Source organism: Lagenorhynchus albirostris, chromosome 3 (assembly GCF_949774975.1).
Source record: "Lagenorhynchus albirostris chromosome 3, mLagAlb1.1, whole genome shotgun sequence".
Classification (NCBI taxonomy): domain Eukaryota; kingdom Metazoa; phylum Chordata; class Mammalia; order Artiodactyla; family Delphinidae; genus Lagenorhynchus; species Lagenorhynchus albirostris.
Genome location: NC_083097.1, coordinates 168725268 through 168749379, shown reverse-complemented (window position 1 = coordinate 168749379; position 24112 = coordinate 168725268). Strand labels below are relative to the sequence as shown.

The following is a 24112-nucleotide window of genomic DNA, read 5'->3' as shown; positions in this document are numbered from 1 at the left end:
CACAGACCCCGAGGCCCTGCCCCATCTGTCCCGTCCCATCACCAGCTACTGAATTTGCAGGGCCCTTGTTCAAAAATTGCAAAACAAGGGCTTCCCTGGTGGCACAGTGGTTGAGAGTCCGCCTGCCGATGCAGGGGACACGGGTTCGTGCCCCGGTCTGGGAAGATCCCACATGCCGCGGAGCGGCTAGGCCCGTGAGCCATGGCCGCTGAGCCTGCGCGTCCGGAGCCTGTGCTCCGCAACGGGAGTGGCCACAACAGTGAGAGGCCCGCGTACCGCAAAAAAAATAAGTAAATAATTGCAAAACAAAACTGTGAGGCCCCTTCTTCAAAAATTATTAGGAATTTCCAGACCAAAACGGCAGATCATTAACCCAAGCGCAGGCCCTTCTGGGAGCAGCGCCCATGTGTGAATGCAGGAAGCTGCTGCCTCCCTGCCCCCATCTCCTCCCAAGCACCCCACTCCGTGCCAGCCACAGTGCTGCCTCAGGGCCTTTGCACTGGCGTTTCTCCCTACTTGAATAAGCCACCACCCCCACAGCCTACTGGCTCGCTCTCTCAGCTCTCTCACCTTCGGGCCCTCTTAGAGGCCAAGCAGGCCCCCTCTGACCTCCCTCTGCGAAAAATCGCACCTTCCCAGCCCTCCCTCCTGCTTTGTTTTCTCCATAGCTGTTACCACCTTCTGACCTGCCAGGGATTTGGTTCACGTGTTTGCCGTCTCATGTCATCTCCACCAGGGTCGGGACTTTGTACCCCTTCCCACCCCCACGTCCTGGAGCGGGGCCTGGAACACAGTAGGCGCTCCGTAAATGTGTGTTGAAGGCATGGCTCCCAGGAAGTCGGTATCACCACCTCCTTTCTACTGAAAAGGAAACCGAGGCTCAGAGAACAGCCCGTGAGCCAAGATTACAGAGCATGTCCCTGGCACGGTCCGGGTCGCGCCATGACTGCGCCGGCGGTTTCGATGGGGGCAGCCGGGCCCCCCGGCTCTGACACATGGGGAAACCGAGGCCCTGGCGGCTGCCTGGGCCACCCGGCCGGGAGGGGCCGCAGCGAGGCGGCGGCGCGCCGGGCCCAAGGTCACTGCGCCGGCCGGCCCGGGGGAGGCGGATGGGTGGGGATCCGCGGGCCTCCCCGGGCGCGCGCCCCCCCCTCGGCGGCGCGCACGGGGCCCGGGAAGCAGCAGCAGCGGCAGCGGCGGCAGCAGCAGGTGGAGCCGGAGCCTCCGCTTAGCCGAGGCCGCGGCTACTGCCGGCGTCGCCGCCATTAGACAATAGGAGCGGCGGCCGGGCGTGCGGGGAGGCGGGCGGCGGGGAGGGGCGGGGAGGCGGGCGGGGAGGGGCGCCGGGCGCGCAGGAAGCGGGGCCCGGGGCGCGCCGGGGCCGGGCGCGCGGGGAGGGGGCGCAGGAAGCGGGCGAGGCCGGGCGCGGGAGGCGGCGGCGGCGGCGGCGGCCCCGGGAGCTGCCGATCGGCGCCGGGACAAAGGCGCGGCCGCCCGGCGCCCCGAGCAGCCCGAGCCGGGGCGCACAGCCGGGGCGCAACCCGCGCCCCCCGCCGCGACTGACATGATGTTTCCACAAAGCAGGCATTCGGTAAGCGGGGCCCGCCGGCCCGGCGCCCCCCCATCCGGGCCCGGCACCCCTCAGTTCCCGGCCGGGCCATCCCCCCAGCTCTGGGCCCTGCGTCCGTCCAGGTCCTGACCCGGTCCCCCCAGTTCCCAGCCGGACCCTTCCCTCCCCCAGGTTCGGGCCCTGCGCACCCCTCAAGGACCAAGCCCTGCGCCCCCCGCTCCAGATCCCAGCCGGACCTCCCCACCCCCAGCTCGGCGTCTCCCCCCCACCTCCTAGGCCCAGTCCCCTCCAGCTCTGGGCCCAGCGCTACTCCCCACCCCCAGCTCCGGGGCTCCCTCCCATCCCCGGTAGCTCCCTGTCCCCCTCCCAGCTTCCGGGCCCAGAGCACCCCCCCTAGCTCCCAAGCCAGGTCTCCTCCAGATCCCAACTCAGATCCCCCCAGCCCCGGCCCCAGCTCCTGGGCCCTGTGCCCCCCCCCCATCAAGCCAGCCAGGGCCTCGGCGGCCTTTGCCTCGGGCCTGGTGCGCCCCGGGAGCCCCACCAGGCACCTCTAACGCCGGGGCTGCTTTCGGGGCTTGGGAGTGGGGGGAGACCGGAGGCGCACCCCTCCCGGAAGAGCGCGGCCCGGAGGAAGGGTGCTAGGAATCTGGGGTGGGCCCCCCCGGAAGATTTCGGGTGCTTAGAGAGGCCCCTCCCCCAAGGGGAGTTTGCAAGGAAGCCTCATTCCCCCCTCCCACACCGCCAGCTTGGGGAGGGGGACCCTCTAGGACGCGTTCTTCCCCCCCTCCCAGAGGCAGTTGGGGCGCTCAGATGTGCACCCCCTCTCGGCGCTTTGGAGGCGCGGTAGAGGGCGCACCCTGCCCCCCACCAAGGGCGGGCCTTCAAACGCACCTCCACAGCCTGCGGGGGGCGGGGGACGAGAGCCTCCGGGCGCGCCCACCCCCCTCGGCTTCGGGCGGAGAGGCGGGGGCAGGAAGTGCGGGCGGGGGCCGCTCCGGGGGCTGTAAACACGGGCCCGGGAAGTAGGGCGGGTGGTGGCGGGGGACGCTGCAGCTGCGCCGGCCGCTGCCTCGGGGCAGCGGGGGAGAGAGGTGGGTGGCGGCTCCACCGGATCCTGACCCGGGCCGCCCCTCCCCACAGGGCTCGTCGCACCTCCCCCAGCAACTGAAATTCACCACCTCGGACTCCTGCGACCGCATCAAAGATGAGTTTCAGCTGCTGCAGGCTCAGTACCACAGGTGAGCTGGGGCTGGTGGTACCCGCCCCGGGAGAAGCTGGAGACCCCTGCTCAGATGGCAAGACTGAAGCCTGCAGCGGAGGTTGTGGCCCCTGCTATATATCTAGGCTCCGAAAAAGTAGAGGCGTTGAATGTCTTAGGTGGCAGGCACTGTCTTTAGCACTTTGTCGATATGAAATTCATTTAGTCTTTAAGACAGCCCCATTTTGTAGATGAGAAAATTGAGGCACAAAAATTTCAATAATTTGCCCAAAGCCTCAGCTGTCTGGTGTCAGAGCCCCTCGCCCCACCCCAATCTGCATTGGATAAAAGACCTCCCAACAGCTGGAGTTGGGGATGGGCCCTCCACCTCCCCACCCCACCCCCACCCCCCACCAAAATCTGTAGCATGTTATCTCTCTCTGCCTAGTTTTGGAGAAGGGGTTCCTGCCAGCCCGCAGAAAGGCGATTCTCTTTCCAGAACTGAATCTAACGTTTCTAAAGGGCTTGCCAATGTGCCAAATCTAAAGAGAAAGGAACTATTATTGTCTTCATTTTACACTTAGAGAAACTTAAGCCCAGAGACGATAGGAATTTCCTGGGGTTGCACAGCAAAGAAGTGGCAGAACTGAGATTTGTACCCAGTCTCTGGGTTGAAGAATGCAGATTCTCAAGGTTTTGCTATGGAGGGGGGCTTTGAACTAGGAATCAAAAGGGGGTCCATGGCCACAAATACCTGTGGGGTCTTAGGCTCTCTCTGGACCTTACTTTACCCACACAAAAGTATTCTTTGAAGGGTCCCGAGTTGTCTCCAAGAAGAAATTGGGAACAGTGATATATTTGTTCTTTTGGAGGTACTTCCCATTCTCCCCATTTGCTGAAGATGGAACATACATCCTTTTGTTTAATCTTTACTGCTGCCCTATCGTTGCGCTCATTTCAAAGATGAGGAAACTGAGGCACAGATGGTTGAAGGGCAGGCCTAGGAACTTTGTTCTGGTCCTGTGATGTGGAGGGTTTAGGGGCTTTGCCTGGCAGGCCTGGCCTTTCTGAGCCTCTTCCCCTCCACCCCCCCGCCCCCCGGCCTGGCCCATGCCCATGTCACAGTGAGCACTGGGGCTGATCCAATTCCAGAGACCCAGCAATCTGACGATTGCTGCCACAGTGCTATGTGACCTCGGGTAGGCCACACCCCCTCTCTGAGCTTTGGAGTCTCCATCTGCTGGGCCTGGGCTTCCTGCTTTACACTGAGGGGTCCTACCATGTTGGGGGCTCACACAGGATCCACCAGTCCTTCAGGAAGGGCCAGAAATGCAGAGTTTGGAATGAAATTGCCTGATTTTGTTTTTAACGGTGGCAACAAATGCATATTTTTAAAGAAAGTTGGAGAAACCAACTGTGGCTGTCCTCCCAACTGGGGTATACAAGTCGTGGTCAGTCTGGTGAAGAGAAACTCCAGTCTCCTGGGGTGACTACAAGAGCAACTAATTTTTTATTGGGTACTTGCTGAATACCAGCATTAAGAGTGTTTCTGGTCTTAATTCATTTCATCCTCACCACCTCACCCTCGGAGGTTGGAACTCAACAGACTTGGAGACCAAGACCCAGAGAGGTAGAGGGGTTTGCCCAGAGTCACACAGCATCAAAATAGCAGGGTTGAACTTTGGACCCAGTCTGTCTGGCTTGAGTTTGTGCTCTCAGCTCTTTACCTGTCACCCTGACACCCTCGTGAGGGGCCTTTGAGAGATACCCAAAGCTTATCCTTGCTGGGGGAGCTTGAGAGAGGCGGGGGCGGTCACCATCTCTGTTACCCAATGGTGGAAATTTATGCACCACTGCTAGGGAAATCAGGACCCACAAGAGGGCCTTGGGTGCCTTTGAAGATTCCTTGGTAAATCCAATCCAGAGCCCTACCAGCCAACTCGGCTCCCGCAGCAGCCTCTCCACCGTGTCTGTTTGTTCCTCCTTTGCTGGAGAGTTTTCCTCAGTGCTTGAGAGTATGGCCTCTGAAGCCAGCTTCCTGGCTGTGTGACCTTGAGCCCGTTCACTCAACCTCTCTGGGCGTCCATTGCATCATCTGTAAAAACAGAGTGATGTTAACAGCCCTGACCTCTTTGGGTTTCAGGAGAGGTAAAAGTTTCTTTGAATCCCTGTCTCAGCTACAGTCAGGGCATTTGCTCTGACTTTTGTTATTTTTATTATTTTCATTGCTTTCTCTGCCCCCAGATCTGCAAAGTTGGTTTCATAATCCACATTTTCTAGCTAGGGCACCTGAGGCTCCCCCTGCCTCATTTTCTGCCTGTCCCCCACCAAAGTTAGGGGCTCCCCTGCACAATGGGGGGGAACCTCAGCCCAGCCCCCGCCCCTCCCCGTGTTCTTTTCCAGTCTGAAACTCGAATGTGACAAGCTGGCCAGCGAGAAGTCAGAGATGCAGCGTCATTACGTGATGGTAAGCCAGCCCTGGGGTCCAGTAGGCAGGGATGGGGGACCCCAGATCCCCCTCCAGCACCAGCAGCTGTTGCCTGAACCCTGGCCGCCACCTCTGGGATGTATGAGGAGTCAGGGTCAGCTCTCCATTCAGCCTGCCCCTGGGCCGGGCTGAGTCCGTCTTGCTGGCCTGGCTGCCGGCCCAGGCAGTGGCCGAGGTGCCAAACCACCGGGTTGCAGCCTGGGCCTGCCAGGTCCCCCGGCTGTCCTTGGCAGGAAAGGAGCCAATGGCTGGGAAAGCCAGGATCTGACTGAGGGAGCAGCCAGATCCCTCCCCACCCCCATGGTCCAGGCATCCCAGGCTTAACCCCTCCTTGCCCAAGCCTGGGAGGAGGACTCTGACGTGGGTGGGAGGGAAGGGGTGTCACTGCATTCTTGGGCCTGACATTTGAGACCCTGCCCGCGTGCACACTGCCAGAATCACTTGCTAGGTTTCCTACCCACCAGGTGGCGATTTCTGCGTCAACCCCACCCCACCCCCACGCCCCACTGCGCCACCTCCGTCCAGCCCAGAGCCCACTTCTCCCAGGCTGTGGGGGAAGCAGAGCCAGACACTGAACCTCTGGCCTCAGAGAGAGGGATGGGGCTGGGGCAGAGAGAGGGACCCAGGACTGGGGGACTCCAGAAGGGGGTGCTCCCGGTTTGAGAAAGACTGCCTGGAGGATGGGGCATTGCAGCTGGGGTCTTGAAGAATGAGTAGGAGCTTGCTGGGCAGAGAAGGGGAGACTACACAAAGGCCTGGGAACAAACGTCTTCCCCCCCACCCTCCCTGGAGTGACAGAGGGGTGCCATGGGACTGTTTAGAGCAAGGGAAGGGGCAGGGTCAGATCTGGGGCGTGAGGGGGGGCGCTGCTGGCCCCAGAGCCAGACCCAGCAGGATTTGTTTATCCTCAATTATTTATACCCAGGAAGGCAAACTTCCCTGGAGTCCAGGGCCACCCGCAGACAAGACACATAAAGATAAAAGATTAGGAGCCTTGGGGGGAGAGAGAGAGAGAGAGAGAGAGCTCGCGAGAGTATGTGTGTGTCTGTGTGTGTCTGTGTGTGTGTTAGAGGTTGGGGTGTGATCATTATTCCAGAAACCAGGGCACCCACACCGCTGCTGGGGCCCTGAAGCTCCCCCAGCTTCCGCAGCAGCCCCACCAAGCACCTGGGCCCCAGTGCCTGGTGTGGGTGTCTCCCCACTTCCATCTCCATCTCTTTCGCCTGCCCTCCCCTCCCCATCTCTCCACTTCTCCCCTTCTCCCCCTCTCCCCCTCTTTGTCTCTCTCTGTCACTCCCCCATCTCTTTGTCTCTGGAGCCCCCCATTCTTCACCCGCCCCCATTTCTCTCTGTCTCCTCTCCGCCCCCATGCAGTACTACGAGATGTCCTATGGCTTGAACATCGAGATGCACAAGCAGGTACGCCCTCTTCCCCCCTCCTCCGTCCCACGCTTACTTCAGCACTCCCCCAGGCAGGTAGGAGCTTGCCCACCCTTTGCCTGAGCTCTAAGTCTGCCCTGGTATCCTGTTACCTCCCAACCCACCCCCCTTTCTTAGGCCTCCCTGAGGGGGAGGGGCAGAGACTTTCCGGGGACCTGCCACCCCCCACCCCACTGTCTCCCCTTTGCAAACAGCAGGGGAGGGGTGATGTGCCAACCCACCCTGGAACCCCCAGATTGCCCCTTGCCCTGCAGCCTTGCCCTTGCCACCTGTGCCCTGATGAGGCTACCCTCGGGTATGTTGTAGAACACTGATGCCAGCTGCCCCCACCCCTTTTCCCCTCTCCCCCACGGAGCACTCACTACCTATCAGGCACTGGGCATCATCTTCCCAGGGCCACCGGGACCCCAAGCGGCTGGGCGTGGGTTTGTCCTGTGCTCTTAGCCTACAGGGCAGAGAGCCAGCCTCGGATTCCACCTTTGCTGCTGATTGGGTGCCCGTGGGCCTGATGAGTTGACCTGACCCTGAGCTGAGCTGGCCTCTTCTTAGATTAGACAGAACCCCCAGGCCTCCCGGGGCTGGTCTGCGCCTGCCCCAGCTGCTGCCCAGGGCTGAAGCGTCTGTGTGTTTCAGGCTGAAATCGTCAAGAGGCTGAATGGGATCTGTGCCCAGGTCCTGCCCTACCTTTCCCAAGAGGTGAGTGGAGCCCCCAGGCCTCCCAGGGCTGCGGGGAGGAGGCGGTAGATGGACCGTGAACTTTCCCCAGGCCCTCCGTCCTGCAGCCATCTGGGGCAGCAGCGTGCTGGGTACCCCGGGGCACACGCCTTCCCTCTCTGGACCTCCCAGCCACCAGCCAGTCTGTGCAGAAGAATCCCCAGGTTGGAGAAACCCCAGGGGTGCAGGGCAGTGGAGGGAGGGGCCTCACCCTGCTGTGGAATTCCCAGCCTGAGTGAGTCATTGCACTGTAAAAATGTCAGCTACGCTGAAGACTGCACCAAGAATTCTGTTGCCCTGTTTTGCTTCCGTCTTTCACCCCCTGAGATTCATCTGCGGGGCCCTGCTGGCCACAGTGTGGACAGGGGGGCTCCCAGCACACATAGGCAGACATACAAACAGCCACAGGTATGCGCAGAGGTGACACTTAAACACACGGCACACAGACAAACAGAGACGCACACGGACACACGGAGGAACCAGGTACCCAACTCTTCCTCTTTTGTTTCCTGGGGTTCTAAGACTCTTGGTGTGAGGCCCACTCTGTACACACACACATGAGGCCCACTCTGTACACACACACACACACACACACACACACACACGTCTGGGTCATGTAAGGCCCATCTGCTCTCTGCCAGATTTACTCTTGATAATTCATCATTTTCTCTTTAGCCCCCACCCATATCTTGGGGTCCCTCAGGTGATGCCCAGGAACAATTCCAGGAGGACACCATGAAAGCCCCAAAGAAGGGGACTCTTAGGACCCTGAAGACCTAGCCTTGTGGTTTCCGTTCACAACAGGGGCTCCCTGGTAGCCAAGGCAAAGAAGGAGCTTGGCAGATTCTAGCATCTGATGGCCAGAGAGACAGACGTTCAGGGAGGGCTGGGGTACAGGGTGGGGGATTGCCCTGAACCGAGACTCGTGCCCCAGCCCTGCCGGAATTCACTGGGCCTTCCCAGGCTCTGGAGGAAGAGGAGCTTGGGTTAGCGGATCTCAGATCTCTTGGACCAGCAGTCCTGGTCTGAGCTCTTAGAACCAGGACTTCCCCGTACTGTTGACCAGGTTGTGCACTGCACTTCTGCTTCTTTGCACTTGGCATTGGTCGTGGTTCAGGCTTTCTCAGACTCACCCAAAAGCTTTTTCCTAAGATTTCGGTACCAAGCCCTTTGGGTCTTCTCTGCGTCTCCGTGTATCCCATTTTCCAGATGAGGAGACTGAGGCTGGATGAAAGGAATCAGCTGGAGAGAGGGGGGTTTCGGGAGGTTTGGGAAGCTGCGGAGAGGGAGGGCTCTAATAGCCCAGATGGGAGCGGGGCTTCTGGGCTCTGAGCCACAAGCCCTAACAAGATCAGGGCTAATCAGTTGATTTCTCTCCACATCCAGCACCAGCAGCAAGTCTTGGGAGCCATCGAGAGGGCTAAGCAGGTCACTGCTCCTGAGCTGAACTCCATCATCCGAGTATGTTTGGGGTCTTCGGGGGAAGCAGCGGGTGGGAGAAGGACAGGTGGGCCCAAGGGGGCTAACGCTCCCCTTCCTCTGCCCTGCAGCAGCAGCTCCAAGCCCACCAGCTGTCCCAGCTGCAGGCTCTGGCCCTGCCTCTGACCCCACTGCCTGTGGGGCTGCAGCCCCCTTCGCTGCCGGCGGTCAGTGCAGGCACCGGCCTCCTCTCGCTGTCGGCGCTGGGCTCCCAGGCCCACCTCTCCAAGGAAGACAAGAATGGGCATGACGGTGACACCCACCAGGAGGATGATGGCGAGAAATCGGATTAGTGGGCGGCTGGGATGGGGGCGGGGGGACAAAGGGGAGACAGACACGGAGAGAGAGGAAGATTCAGCATAAGACACAGTATAGCTCGGGATTGGCTCAACTCTGGTAGTATTTATGGTAGCCGCCTGCTGGGGCCCTCGCCCTGCTTGTGTGCCACCCCCTGACTTGGCTCCTACCCCCGACTCCCAGCCTCCCTCCTCCTCCCCTGCAGCCTGAATGGGTCATTACCCGCTCATACCACAGATGAGGCAAGCTGAGGCCTGGAGGCACAAGTGGGAGGCCAGGTCCGAAGGGAGCAAGACCTCAAGAGGTCCAATACCCCCTGCACTTCCCCAATTCGCACACCTGTAACTGACAGCCCGCTGCCCCCCCGCCCCTCCCCGGGGCACACCCTGGCCTCACACCCTGGCACTGCATGCAAACACAATGCTAGCTGCCCCTCCCCGCCCTGGGCGCCCCGCGTCTCCCCTTCCCACTCACTCACCCTCTGCTAGTTCCCGCCGCCCACACCCACCTAGTCCTGTTCCCTCACCCATGAAAGAAGGAGGGGCCGTGGACAGCAAGCTTTGCCCGGGGAACAGGGTGGGATGGGCGACCCAGAATTCCCTTTCTCCCTTTTCCCAAATAAAGATGAGGGTACTCGAGTTGTCTTGGTTTTTATTTTTTATTTTTCCTTTTTCCAGTATACTAGCTTGTCTTTTAAGAAAAGGGATATTAAAAAAAAGAAAAAGACAGAAAAATGTTAAAAAAAAAAAGCAACACCCACACCTGTGTCTGTATATAGCCTTTTAGACTGTCAGCCTTTGTTGTGTTCAGTCGTTTGATCTCTATGGAGAGAAGTGAAAATGCTGTATCGAGGGTGGGCTTAGCTGTGCCTTTCAAATAAAGATGTGAGAAGGTTGGTTGCCGTGTTCCTGCCTCTGTGTTGCGAGTTGCCCGCGGTGCCCCCCCTTCCCGGAGGAGGAGAGGGCTTCCTTCAAGTCTGAGATCCCCTCGTCTGTTACAGGACTGGATATTGAGAGTCCTAGCTGAGTCCGGCTTGTAAATGTAGTCTAGCTCCTGAACTTGGCGCCTAGCCCAGAGAGGGCCAGCTGGAGGCTCTAGGTCACACAGCACAGCCTAGGTGCTTGAGGTCTAGCCAGCCGTTTTGACAGGTAGGCAAAGGGATTCAGAAAAGCTAAGGGGTCACTAGTTTCTGAGTCCCAGGCCAGAGGGTTCCTAAATGACAGTCTTTACCCTTAGAGACAGCTGCTGAGACTGGACAGTCACACTGCACACACAAAACGCTTTTTTCCAGATCAGAGAACACAGACCCCCAGCTGGACCTCAACTCTCCAAGGACCACTTGGAGCCCACCCTAGCCCCCCTGCATCCAAGCTGGACCAGCCCAGGAGGGGGAGCCAGCAGGAAAGGTGATTCCCAGCACACTTGGCATTTCAGTCAGGAGAACTTCAGGGACTTCCCTGGTGGTCCAGTGGTTAAGACTCTGCGCTCCCGATGCAGGGGGTGTGGGTTCGATCCCTGGTTGGGGAACTAAGATCCCACATACCCCGTGCTGTGGCCAAAAAATTTAATAATAAAAACTAAGAGGGCTTCCCTGGTGGCGCAGTGGTTGAGAGTCCGCCTGCCGATGCAGGGGACACGGGTTCGTGCCCCGGTCCGGGAAGATCCCACATGCCGCGGAGCGGCTGGGCCCATGAGCCGTGGCCGCTGAGCCTGCGCGTCCGGAGCCTGTGCTCCGCAACGGGAGAGGCCACAACAGTGAGAGGCCCGCATACTGCAAAAAAAAAACAAAACTAAGAGAAGTTCAGGCTCCCCACCCAGGATATGGGCCTGGTGGCGGGGAGGTGGGTGGAGAGTGGGGACAGTCATCTGGACTTGGTAAGATCTTCACAAGGGCTTCATGCTACAGAAATCCCACCCTCAAGGAACTGGGAGCACGAGGGATGCAAGGAATTCTCAGCTGTCTGCCCAATCCAGTGGGTTTGCATGGGGGCCAAGGGCACAGGAAGGGAAGGAGGGAGAGACAGAGAGGTAATGATGGACAGCCAACCTCAGGGTAAATGTCTCCTGTCCCTAAGGAGAGAAAGAGGAGGCAGAGAGGGGACAGGGGGACCCTCCTGCTGGGCCCCGCCCCTCCCCCACTGCAGCCAAATCACCTCCAAAAATGCCAGTGAGATGGAATCACTCCCTGCTTAATGTATATCCTTGTGCTGAAAACCAGAACTCATCTCTGCCCCTCGCTTGGGGAGTGTAAATCGTTACATCTGCCTCAGAAGGCTGCTTAGCACCCAGTGATACCCCCAGATTTGAATGCTGGATCCACCCAACACACGTGACACAAGAATGTTTACAGCAGCTGTAATTAGTCCTCATTGCCCCAAACTGGAAACCACCAGCTGTCCATCAAAGGGCAGAAGGGTAAGTTGTGACATTAGCTGCCCGTGGAATACTACGCAGCCAGAAAAAGAACCAGACCTCACCGCGCTTGACACCATACATCTGGCACACAGAACACTGAAGAAGCCAGGTATGGAAAAGTCAATGCTGTGTGACTCCACTTATATAAAGAACAAAGACAGGCCCAAGGGACCTATAGCACCAGATGTCATGGAGTTACCAAAGGAGACTTCTAAGGGTGATGGTAATTTGGGAGTTGATTACACAAGTGTATTCACTTTGTGATAATTCATCGAATTGTTTGCTTACAATCAGGGCACTCTTCTGTGTGTTCTATTTCACAGTTTTTAAAAAGGATTTAAAGAATAGATAATCTTTGGCCTCCATGGTCCTTGGAATAAATTCTAGGCCCAGGAGACCGCAAGGGCCTGCTACCCAGCCCTGTAATCATTCCTTCCCAGCAGGCTGCAGCCAGGTTGAAACAACTGGCTGTTTCTTGCCTAGCGGCCTTTGCACATGCTGTTCCTTCTGCTTGGAACAGTGTTCTTTTTTTTCCCCTCCCCCCCGTTCTAATCCCCCAGGACTCCCAGAAGTCACTTTTCTGAAGGTCACCCCTGACCCTCCCCCCAAAACAAGGCTCTGGGACACCCCCACCCCTGGAGGGGAACAGTGGTTGTTATTAATTTGTCACATACTGATTCTGGGCATGGGGTCTCCAGCGTGGGTTTAAATCCTGGCTCTTCCTCTCACAGCAGGGTGATCCAAGCAAGTGGCTTCACCACTCTGGTTTTTGGTTTTCCCTCCCTATCTGTAAAATGGGTATAATCACAGAACACACGGTTGTCATGAAGATCCTATTACTGACTCCGTGGAAAGTGCTTTAGCAGACCCTCACCCATTCATTCATTCATCTTTTTCATTCATTCATTTATTGCACCCCTACTCTGAGCCCTGGGGACACAGCAGGAAACAGGACACTTAAGTCCCCGCCCTGTGGCCGGCGGTAGGAAAATACAAAATGTGTCAGCAGGTGTCAGCAAGCAGAGGAGCTATGGCGAGTGAGGCGAGTGAAATCACTTGTCTGATCTGTTTCTGGGAAGAGGGTTCCGAGGATTAGCAGAAAGCCTGCAAGGGCTCACCGGCCGTCAGCTGATATTATTATTACTGATGTTGCTGGCAGATGAAGGGCGTTGGGGAGGGGGGCAAACCCGACAGTCCCCCTCAGGGGTCTTCGAAGCAGAAGGGGGTCCTGCCTAGCCACGGACACATCTGTGACCTGGGGTCTCTCTGAGGGCTTCGAAGCCCCTCATCCCGCCCGTGGGGCTGGGGAGGGTATAGGGCGGGCCCAGGAGTCCGCAGTGGGGAGCGAGACCAGAGGGTCCTGGAGGTACGCGATCGCGGCCGGGAAGCCGGGGCGGGCGGAGATGCGGCCTCCCGCGCTTAACGACCGGGCTGCCGGCGACCTCGGCTAATTGATCCGCTAATGGGCCCCGCGCCGCGGGCACGCCTAATGAGGCGGGAGGAAGGGGAGGAGGGGGAAGGCGGGTGGGAGGAGGAGGGGAAGAGGGAGGATGGCGATAAGGGAGGGGGGAGGGGGAGAGGAGGGAGAGAGGGAGGGAGGGAGGGCCGGAGGGAGGAGGGAGAGAAGCAAAGTGAGGGGGACGGAGGGCGATGGGGAGGAGGGATGAGAGAGAATGAAGGAGCAATGGGGGGGAGGGAGGCGAGGGGGAGGGGCAGAAAGGAGGAGGAGGAGCCAGAGCTACGCTTCCAGCTCCTGGGGCACAGGACTGGGTGAACCCATCCCTTCTGACTCCCCGCCCCCCACCTAGACCCCAGGCCCTTCTGGGAGTCCCCTCTTCCGGCCCCCTCCCCCTTTATAGGGGTCTTTCCAGGGAGGGATCTGTGTACACCGAGGTGTGAGGCTCCCTGACTCTCTCTGAGCCTTGACTTCCCCGTGCACACAATGATGTCCACAGCGCTGGAGAGTCCCACAGGCCCCAGAGTGGCATGAGACTGACCCAGCCCCGTCCCCACACACCCCTCCTGCACCCCAGCCCCCCCCCCCCCAGAGCCAGGCCCACCTCCTCCTGGTTTGGCCTCCAGGGCTCAGGAGGGGTCAAGGACTAACAGATTCCCCAGCCGGGGAGAAGAACATCCTGTGAAGGCCAGCGAAAACTAGGATGTGACGCGTTAAACATTCACAGTCCAGGCGGGCCAGGTACGTCTACTGCCTGAAATATTTACGTGGCCTTCCTCCTTCCAAAGTCTGTGTGTTTGCGCCTTGGACTTGGACTTGGAGGAGAAACAAAAAGAAGCTGCAGTGACGTGGAATCAGAGATCTTGGACCGACCACATGCTCTCCCCATTGTGCAGACAGGAAAACTGAGGCCGGAGGAAGGGTAGGAAGCTGTCAAAGTCGCAAAACAAGGCAGGGCCACAGCCAGTCTCCTGCCCTCTGCTGGCTGGCGGAGCTCTCAGCCCCGCTAGGCACAAATAGAAATAATCAGGGGACTTCCCTGGTGGTCCAGTGGTTAAGACTCCGCGCTCCCAATACAGGGGGCTCGGGTTCCATCCCTGGTCAGGGGACTAGATCCCCCATGCATGCCACAACTAAGAGTTCGCATACCACAACTAAGGAGCCCACCTGCTGCAACTAAGACTCGGTGCAACCAAATAAATAAATAAATACGTATTTAAAAAATAATCAGGAAAGCAATGCAAATCCTAAGGATAACAGAAATCATAGATGGCTGCAATCTGAACATCTACCATGCTCTGGCTTCGGCTCAGGGCTTCAGCTTCAGCTCTCAAATCAGTTCTTGAAAATGCCTGGTGAAGGAAGGACCATTTTACAGATAAAGAAACTGAGGCTTGAGATATAAAGTGACTCGCCCCTGGCACACAGCCACGGAACCAGGATTCTGATGTGGGAAGATGCAAGCTGCCGGGTCCAGACCTTAGTCTGGATCCAGTGCAGGTGGGCAGAGCTATGGCCACTCCCCTTGCTCAGGGCCTTCATTCTAATTGGCCTCTTTTCCGTGTCTGAGGGTGACCAAGCACGGTGCCACCTCTGGGCCTGACCCTCTGCGTGGGACACACTGTCCCCACAGTCAGCGCACTCCCGGCCATCACCACCCCCTCTCTCCTGCTCGCTTTATCTTCACAGCATTGATCGCTGTGAACAACTTAGGTCAACAAATATTCCCTGTCCTCTGCTTTTCCCCACTCTGAGATGAGTTTCAGGACAATAGGAATTGGGTCTGTTTTGGTCACTGCTGAATCCCCAGGGCTTAGACTCCTGCCTGGCACACAATATGTGTTCACGGAAGATCTAGGGAGAAAGTGAGAAAATGGCAAAGGAGCCAGCGAGATGGGTGGGCCTGGGCCAGCCCTGCAGGAAGATGCCTGCTCAGTGGGAGAGACAGCTGCAGGGAGCATGGAAGGTGTTTGAGCGGAGGAGGGGCACAGCCAGGTGCACGATGAGCAAGATCTTCTGGGGTCGCAGAGGGGCCCAGCTGGAGGGGAGACAGAGGCAGGGCCGCAGGAGGAAGCCCGCGCAGTATTTAGATGTTTTCTGACTTTAGGAGCTGCAAGATGGAGCTGCATGAACCCCAAGCCCCCGTCCCACAGCCAAGCATCCTGCTCTGAGGGTCTCTCCCGGCATCTGCCCCTCTCTCTTTCTTCACCCCCACTGCTTCCGGGAACCTCTGGGTCTCTGTCTCTCCAGCTTTGTTTCTCTCCTTCAAGGTCCTTCTCTATCTCTCTCTCCTCCCCCTTGATCTCTCCCTCCTACTAAGCTCCCTCCCCGCCATCCTCGCCTCTCAGCCGACCTCGCCAGTACTCTCCCCACACCCTCCCCCGCAAACCTCTCCCACCCACCCAGGCCCCCCGGGCCGGGTTGCTGCGCGCCGGCCAGGCCAGGAAGCCCGCTTCTCCCCGCCCTTGACCCTCCGCCCCCTGGCGTCCTCCTCCCCCTCCCCGCCCCTCAACCCCTTCCTCCTCCGCCCCCTTCGCCCTCTGCCCCTCCCCCCGCCACTCCGCCTCCACCCGCTTTGTCCCCTCCGTTTCCTCCTCCCCCTCCTCGGCCTCCCGGATCCCGGGCGGGGAAGGGGCGGTGCCCGCGCTCCCCGTGCCCCGCTGGGCCTGTCCCGGCCAGTTGGGGTGACGCGCTGGCCCGGCCCACGTGGCTACCGGTGTGTTCCCTAGCCGCGGCGGCGCGGGGAACGAGGGGACGACCACCTGGCACGCGGCCCCCTCGGCCTGAACTGCGGGGGGGTGGCCCCGGGACCCCAGGACGCCAGCCACCGAGCGCCCACCCGGAGCGCGGCTCTCTGTGACCCTGGATAGATCCCTAGGCGTCTCTGGCCCTGGCCGCCTCCCCTCCCCCCACTCCCAAGCCAGACTGACCGGCAACCGGAATTTATTGGGCGCCTGATGTGTGCCAGGCTCTGTGGTGGCTGCCCTGGACCCAGGACAGGGCCCATCTTGCCCTTAGTGGAACCCACAGCGTGTAGGGAAGACAGACAACAAATAAACCAGCGAATAAGATAATTTCCAAGAACAGTCAAGTGCTAGGAAGAAAACTCCACCAGGGGCAGGAGACAGAGAATGACAGGGGGCTACTTGAGCCAGGAGATGGGAGGAGGCCTCTCTGAGGAGGTGACATTTGAGCCGAGACCTGGATCACAGAAGGAGCCTGCCTCAGGGAGATGGCTAGGGGCGGGGAGGTGTTCCAGGCAGAGGGAGCCCAGGGCAGAAGCCTGGAGGCAGTTCTGCCTGGTCCACCGCAGGTTCTCATCCCCTACTTTGCAGTGCAGTTGTGAGCGTCAGACACAAGGTCAACTGAATAAAGCAGCTAGCCCAGAGTAATAACCGCCATGGGTACCATTATCAAGGGCAGCCCCCTTTTCCGGATGAGTAAACTGAGGCCCAGAGAGGACAAAATGTCTCCCTGCAAACCGGAAGTTGGGGAGTAAGATTCATATGAGGCCACAGGGCTCCACCCACACCTGTGCAGTGCCTGGGGGCTGGGTGAGTCTGCGGTCCAGCAGGGAGCACCCCCCCCACCCCACCCCCCGGCCCCAGGAAAGAGATGGAGGCACAGCTCACAGAGATGCCAGACGGAAGGGTCCAGAGGGTGAGGGTCTGGGATGGCTACATTGACTAGGAGACCCCAGGAGTTTAAAAATAGCAGATGCCTCGGACTTCCCTGGCAATCCAGTAGTTAAGACTCGGCGCTTCCACTGCAGGGACGGGGGTTCGATCCCTGGTCTGGGAAGTTCTGCATGCCGTGCCGGGAGTCCTATAACACGGGATGAAGAAATTTCTGTCATTACCCCCATTTGACAGAATCACAGCAACACAACAGCTAAGGTAGGATTTGAACCCAGGCCTTCAGGTTGCAGCGGACCCCCGCAGGTTGGGTTAGCACTGGGCAGGTTGTCAGGGGCTCTGGGGCCCTGCCCCACATGTTGGGTGACCTGGGAGAGGCTCTGACCCTCTCTAAGCTCATCCCTTTATCTTCCCAACAAATACGTGGAACAGGCATTGTGTTGGGCCTGGACAGACCATAAACACATAAGCAAATAAACTGTAAGTGTTCAGAGAGTGATGAGGCTTCTGAAGGAAGTGAAATGATAGAGGCTGACCAGGTAGGGAGGTTGGGGGCTATTGCAGCCAGGCTGGCCAGGCCAGGCCTCCCCAGGTGCTGATGTTTTGAACCAGCTGTGGTCTAGGCAAAGGAAACAGCTTGTGCAAAGGCCCTGAGGCAGGACCATGTCTGGTGTGTTGGAGGAACAGCAAGGAGGCCGGTGTGGCTGGAAGGGAGTGAGTGAGGAGGAGAGAGGGAGGGGTGAGAGTAGGAAATTGATGGGGGTCAGATCATGTAGACAGAGGTGGGGAGTTTGGATTTTACTCTGAGGGTGATGGGGAGCTATGGAAGATTCTTGAGCAGAGGGAAGAATGAGATCTGATTCACATTTGGGTGATCAAAAATATGGGAGGAGTGGAGAGTGAGTGCATAGCCCAGCTGTGGGGTATGAAATAAGGCTGGGAGAGAAGGGCCCTTTGGAGCATAAAGGGAGTGCAAATGGCTACCCCGTTCTGAGCATTTACTATGAATTATTTTAAGTACTTTATAGACATGAACTTATTTGAAGATTCTATTATCAACCTCGTATTCCAGATAAGGTTACCCACTGAGCCCAGGTCCACCCTGGACTTCCAAAAGCCCTTTCTTTTTTCCCCCTGAGCTGTCCAGTTCTTGCCCAGGGGAAGGCTGGAGTTTGGAGCCCGCAGCCAATGCTAGTGCCTCTAGCCATTGGCTGCAGTTTCTCATCTCCCACTGGTCAGAGCCTACTGGGACTTTATGGACCCTTGTGAAAGTAGGCAGAGAGGTATTACACCCATGGGTGTGTCCACTCCCCACTTCACAGCCAGGGAATGTTCAGACGTCCACTCAGCAAGGCAAGGGGTCAGAGCTCAAGGCTCCTCAATTCCAGGGCAGGGTTTAAAGTTGCCCCATCTTTCTTCTTCCATGTTGGTCTAGGGTTATATAAAGGCACAGCTCAAATGAGGCAACTCCTATGCATTCTGCAGAACCCCAGCTTAAACACCTCCACCTGACATCTAGGAAGCCTTTCCATCTTCCCAAGCAGACACCTCACTCCTGGCTCTGCCCACACCCCCACCTCCACCCCAGTGCCTCCCTTTTCCCCAGCCCTGACCACTCTCAGGGGTCTGAGAGCTATGTGCTTGTTTTCCCCCTACTTCCCCAAACTCAGGAACCCCTCCTGCATGGCCTAGCGCTGGCTGCTCGCTTGGGGCCAGCAGAAAGCATTGGTTTCATGAATAAGTCTTGTGCAACCATCTCACTGTACAGGTGGGAAAACTGTGGCCCAGGGAGAGGCCCTCAAGAGTCTCTAGGTCACATGAGGAGGTCGGGGGCGCTAGAACAGGGCAGGAGGGCGTCCCAAGTTCTTGGGTGGAAGGAAACCTGTGTGTAATTTTTCTGAGGGGGGCTCACCGCCAAGGTAACCGAGGCTCAGAGGTCACCTACGAGCCCTGGCCAGCAGGAGGGGACAGGCCTGGCTGGTGGCCCAGCAGCTCGGCTAGGGGGGCGGTAGGCAGAGGTTGGCGAAGTCGGAAGCCAAAGGCTTGGCCTCCCCGAGGGAGCCGCTTTCCCGGCCCGGGTCGGATCAATGGGCTGTAATTATACCGCGCCGGGCCCGGAGCCGACGGGGAGGGAGCGGGCGCTGGCAGGAGAGAGGCGGCGGGCGGGGGAGCGCGGGTCGGAGAGGGACCCACGTTACTTTGATTGACAACCCGGGCGAGCGCCGCGCAGGAGCTTCTGGGGCTCGTAGTCTTTCGTAGAACCCCTGTTCCAGTCTACTCTCCCGCTCGCGCCCGGGGAAACTGAGGCGCGGGGACCAGCAACCCCCTCTCCTCGCCTACCCCTGGGCCCATTCCTCCCCATCCGACCTGAAGACAGAAACTGAACCATGCTGGGAGCCTCCGGGCTCGAGTGAGAGTCTCAGTTCTTCCCCGAGCGTCCGCAGTGACTTAACGTCTCTACCTCAGTTTACCTATCTGCGAAAGAGGGCGAAAGACGCTAGTCGGTCCAGCTTGCTGGCCTGGCTTTTGCAAGGTAGTATGTTGGACGAGGGACTCTTGTTTTTAAAGGAAGACCCGCCAGGCTTAGGTGGTGGATCGCTTCTCCCTGTTTTTTGGATACTAACCGAGCCGGAGATTCCCCCCCCCCACCCCGCCCCAAACCCGCCAGGATCAGGCGTCCACGAGGGTCTCAGTTCTCTTAGGGAGGGGGAGCCACACTCTCCATACCCCGCTGGGAGTGCCTCGCCGCCTTCCGATTGGCCCAGCCGATCCTAGCGCCTTCTGCCATTGGTTGCCGGTTCCTTGATCCCCATTGGCCAGCGCTCATTGTGACGTCACGGACCCATGTGGGAGCTCCGCGGGCTGATTGGCTGGTGCGCCCAGCCAACCACCGCGGAGAAAGGAATTTCCACAGTAGCTGGGGCGGTGAGGCTGATTTAAGGTGGTCTGAGCAATCCCGTGTCCCAGGGCTGCTTCTCAGCTTTTTACTTTAAAAAAAAAAGAAGCAAAAACATCCACATCATAAAAACCCAGCCAGGAACCGGGGCTGCGTCTTTCTGTACAGTGGGAGGGGAGAGATCAAAAGCTAAACCCCTTTCCCCAGTTTTGCACCTTCCCCCTGGGTTTTGCAGATGGGGAAACTGAGACCCCAGAGGAGTGCGGCTTTGAAGCCCTGTATGGCAAATGAGTTAGCTGGGGAAAGCCTTCCCGGAGAAATGAGAAGGTTGTGCTAGACTGCCCAGGCTGTAACTCATGCCTGGCAGTCCTTTCCCTGCCTCCTGCTCTGGCCGGATGTGGCATTTCAGTAAGTTATCAAGTAAGTGCTGCCTAGGGGCCCCCCTGAAACTGTGCACCTCAGATTGGGACTTGAACCCACGTGGCTGGGACTCAAACCCGGCCAAAACCCACACTCTTCCAACTGAGATCACACACCTGGTTTCAGGACTTAATGAAGCTCAGGTTCTTTTTTTTTTAAGTTTTATTTTTATTTTATTTATTTATTTTATTTGTTTATTATTTTTGGCTGCATTGGGTCTTCGTTGCAGCCCGCGGGCTTTCTCCAGTTGCAGCGAGAGGGGGCTACTCTTTATTGTGGTGTGCGGGCTTCTCACTGCAGTGGTTTCTCTTGTTGTGGAACACGGGCTCTAGGCACGCGGGCTTCAGTAGCTGTGGCTCACGGTCTCAGTAGTTGCGGCTCGCGGGCTCTAGAGTGCAGGCTCAGTAGCTGTGGCGCACGGGCTTAGTTGCTCCCGGCATGTGGGATCTTCCCGGACCAGGGCTCGAACCCGTGTCCCCTGCACTGGCAGGCAGATTCCTAACCACTGTGCAACCAGGGAAGCCCCGAAGCTCAGGTTCTTGATGTCTCAACGCAGAAAGAATTCAGTGAGAGACAAGTGATAGGTAAGAAGTGGATTTATTTAGAGAGAAACACACTCCACAGAGTGTGGTCCATCTCAGAAGGTGAGGAATGCACCAGGCTATGGGGTTGTCAGTTTTTATAGGAGTGGGTAATTTCATAGGCTAATGAGGGGGAGGAGTATTCCAGCTATTTCTTGAAGGGGTGGGGATTTCCAGGAATTGGGCCACTGCCCACTTTTTGATCCTTCTGGTTGGTCTTGGAATTGTCATGGCGCCTGTGGGTGTGTCATTCAGCTTGTTGATGTGTTACAGTGAGCATACACTGAGGCTCAGGGTCTACTGGAAGTTGACTTGTCCGACTTATCTGCCATCTTGCACCCATTTGGTTGTAATCAGTTTATGTCATGTCCTCAGGCTATGTCATTCAAGGTTGTGCCCTGCCCCCTCCCCTCCTGTTTCATCCCCATCTCACAGACTGCTGAGCCTCCCCAAATTCTCAAAGCTGCTCCCCAAACGGGTTGCTGCTGCTCAGAGCAAATCATCTCCTCCTTCCTGGCAGATTACACACACTAAGAGGTGTGTGTGTGTGTGTGTGTGTGTGTGTGTGTGGTTTTGTGGCTTCTCAGGCAATCCACAAATCTGTATTTACCCTCCCCTGTGGAGTGTGCCTGGCTGAGGGATCTAAACACTGATGGGTAAAAGTCCCCTCTTCCAGGAAGCCTTCTCTGAACTCACCAGGCAGAGCTCCTGTTCGTCCTCTGGGTCCTTTAGGCCCTGGGCACAGTTTTCCTGGCACTGATTAGGTGGGCCTGCGGTGTGTCCTCAGCTCTGTCCCACCCACCTTAGGAACCTCCCAGGCTAGGCCTGGGGCTGGTCCTCGCCAGGGCCCCATCATCTTCCCCATGAAGAGGTGTTTATAGAATAAATACCCATGTACCTGCCAACTTTAAACAGTCTGTGTGTGGAAGGGGAGATGCCTTTCGGAGAAGCTGCCTGGAGGAGGTGCCTTTTGGGTTGGGCTTTGACAGAATGGATTTTCTCCAGGCAGAAAAGGAGAGGGAGGGAATTCTCGAAAGAGATAACAACATAAACAAAGACCCAGAGGTGGAGAGGAACACAGATTAGGTAATCTGGCTGATGTGGCCAGAGCAGAGAGTGTTTGAACCGGTGGAGGGAAGTGAAGCTGGGCTGGGCCAGGTGGTGCAGGGCATCTGATGCCTAAAGATCTGGAACTTTGTCCCAAGGACCATAGGAAGCCATGGGAGGGTTTTAGGTGAGGGAGGGCCAGACTCAAACAGAAGGTGACAATAGTGAAAGCTGCTCAGAGTGAGAAGGTGGCTTGAGGTCCAGATGGGAGAGGATGAAGGGCTGGTGCAGGTAGGGGGGCTGTGTGAATGGGGAGCAGGGTTGCATGGCAGGAGAAGGGGAGAAAAGAGGCTATGCTGATGCTCTGTCCTGGGGGATCAGGGTGGACTGGGGCCTGACAGGGTGAGGGACAGGTCTGGGCAGAGGTGCTGCATCTAGTGGCCTAGGGAACATCCAAGGGGACATCCATTAGTTGGTGGCTCTACTCACAGGGCTGGGTCTCAGGGTAGGACCAGGAGTGGAGCCAGAGCTTGGAACCATCTCCATGAAGGTGATGCCTGAAGCCTCCAAGAGAACGTGGTGGCTCAGAGCCTGGGCAACCAGAGGTGTGGGCAAAGGTGACATTCAGGTGACTAGGCTAGGAGGACCAGCCCTCAGAGAGGAAGGAGGGCCAACAGATCAGGAGGGCATGGGGGCAGGGAGAGGAAAGGCTGCTCTGGGCAGAGCTGCGAGATGAGGGTCAAGAAGGAGCTGTTGAACTTGAAGAGATGGAAGGCTTTTTTTTGTTTGTTTGGCTGCATTGGGTCTTTTTTTTGTTGTTTTTGCGGTACGCGGGCCTCTCACTGTTGTGGCCTCTCCCGTTGCGGAGCACAGGCTCCGGACGCGCGGGCTCAGCAGCCATGGCTCATGGGCCCAACCGCTCCGCGGCATGTGGGATCTTCCCGAACCAGGGCAAGAACGCGCGTCCCCTGCATCGGCAGGCGGACTCTCAACCACTGCGCCACCAGGGAAGCCCTGCATTGGGTCTTTGTTGCTGCACGAGGGCTTTCTCTAGTTGTGGTGATCAGGGTCTACTCTCGTTACAGTGCATGGGCTTCTCATTGTGGTGGCTTCTCTTTTTGCAGAGCATGGGCTGTAGGCGCGCAGGCTTCAGTAGTTGTGGCGTGTGGGCTCAGTAGTTGTGGCGCACGGGCTTGTGGGATGATCCCAGCGTCTGGGATCTTCCCAGACCAGGGCTCGAACCCGTGTCCCCCGCATTGGCAGGAGGATTCTTAACCGCCGTGCCACCAGGGAAGCCCCAGAAGGAGGGCTTCTGTGAAGAGAAGGCCCAGGAGAAGACAGAGGCTCTAAAGGAGAAGAGGATGAGGAAGGGGTACCACTGCTTGGACTAGTGGCCCAGAGAGGGGACCTGTTGTCTTCCCAGGGGAGGTAAGGCACCTCCTGGAAAGGTTTTGGAATTAGGAATTCACAGATGCCCCCAAACTTGGAATGATGAACCTTCGGCATCATGGAATTGTGGAACCCCGTTTCTTAGAATTCTCCAGCAGGAGTGTGGCCAGTGATTTCTGGTTTTAGCTGAATCTGCTGTTTCTTCTTCTCACGCCAGTGCCTGTTCATTTACTGAGCACTTATTGTATGCCAGTCTCTGCAGGCACCAAGATGGGCTCTGTCCCTACACAACCTAGAGAGGGAACCAAATAATGAGTACAACAACCCAAGAAGAAACACAATCATGTCAAAACAAAACACAAACGGAAACAAACTCTGATAGGACCTAGAAAGAGAGAGAATAGGAGGCAGTGTTTGAGAATTACAGGGTGGAGTGGGTGAGCACTGCTTAGATGGGTGGCTGGGAAGGGCCTTTCTGAGGAGATGACATCTGAGCTGAGACCTGAATGACTGAGAAGCAAGGGAACAGCATTCCAGGTAAAGGGAGCAGGAAGTGCAAAGGCCCTGGGGCAGGACTGTACCAGGTGAGCAGGAGAAGCCTGTGTAGCTGGAGCAGAGTGAATGAGGGTGAAAGTGAAGGAAGTTGGGATCAGGGAAGGGAGGGTGGGGAGGGGGTTTGTGCAGGGCCTTGTGGGAAGAGGGAGGAGTTTGGATTTTATCTTGATGGCAATAGGGAGCCGTCAAATACTCACTCCCTCTAACACACATACACACTCATATCTTTATCCTCAGGATCTCTCTTCTCCTCCCTTCCCATGGCTGCCCATCTTTATCCTCCAGGTCTCATCTCCAACATTACCTCTTCCAAGAGGTCTCTCCCAGACACCCCAGATAAGCAGATTCCCTCCGCTACCTCTATAACTGCCCCCTAAACTCCTCTTTGTATGCACACAGAATTCCATAATTTCCAAGCTGTGATCTTGCCTTATCCCCTGAACTCAGAGAAGGCAGGGATCTGTTCTCCATCCACCCTGGTGCCTGGAAGGATGCCTGGCATGCCATAGATGCCCAATGAATTTGTTACGGC

At 57.6% G+C, this 24112-nt stretch overlaps 1 protein-coding gene across 1 annotated transcript; it reads left to right on the top strand.

Annotated features, from left to right (window-relative positions):
* Nucleotides 1–1431: 1431 nt before the first annotated feature.
* On the top strand, nucleotides 1432–10081 carry TLE5 (TLE family member 5, transcriptional modulator). The gene is made up of 7 exons (XM_060145616.1): nucleotides 1432–1591; nucleotides 2711–2808; nucleotides 5172–5235; nucleotides 6631–6675; nucleotides 7330–7392; nucleotides 8797–8871; nucleotides 8961–10081. Exons 1-7 carry the CDS (start codon nucleotides 1565–1567, stop codon nucleotides 9180–9182), a joined length of 594 nt encoding a protein of 197 aa, XP_060001599.1. The 5' UTR covers nucleotides 1432–1564; the 3' UTR covers nucleotides 9183–10081.
* Nucleotides 10082–24112: the final 14031 nt, after the last annotated feature.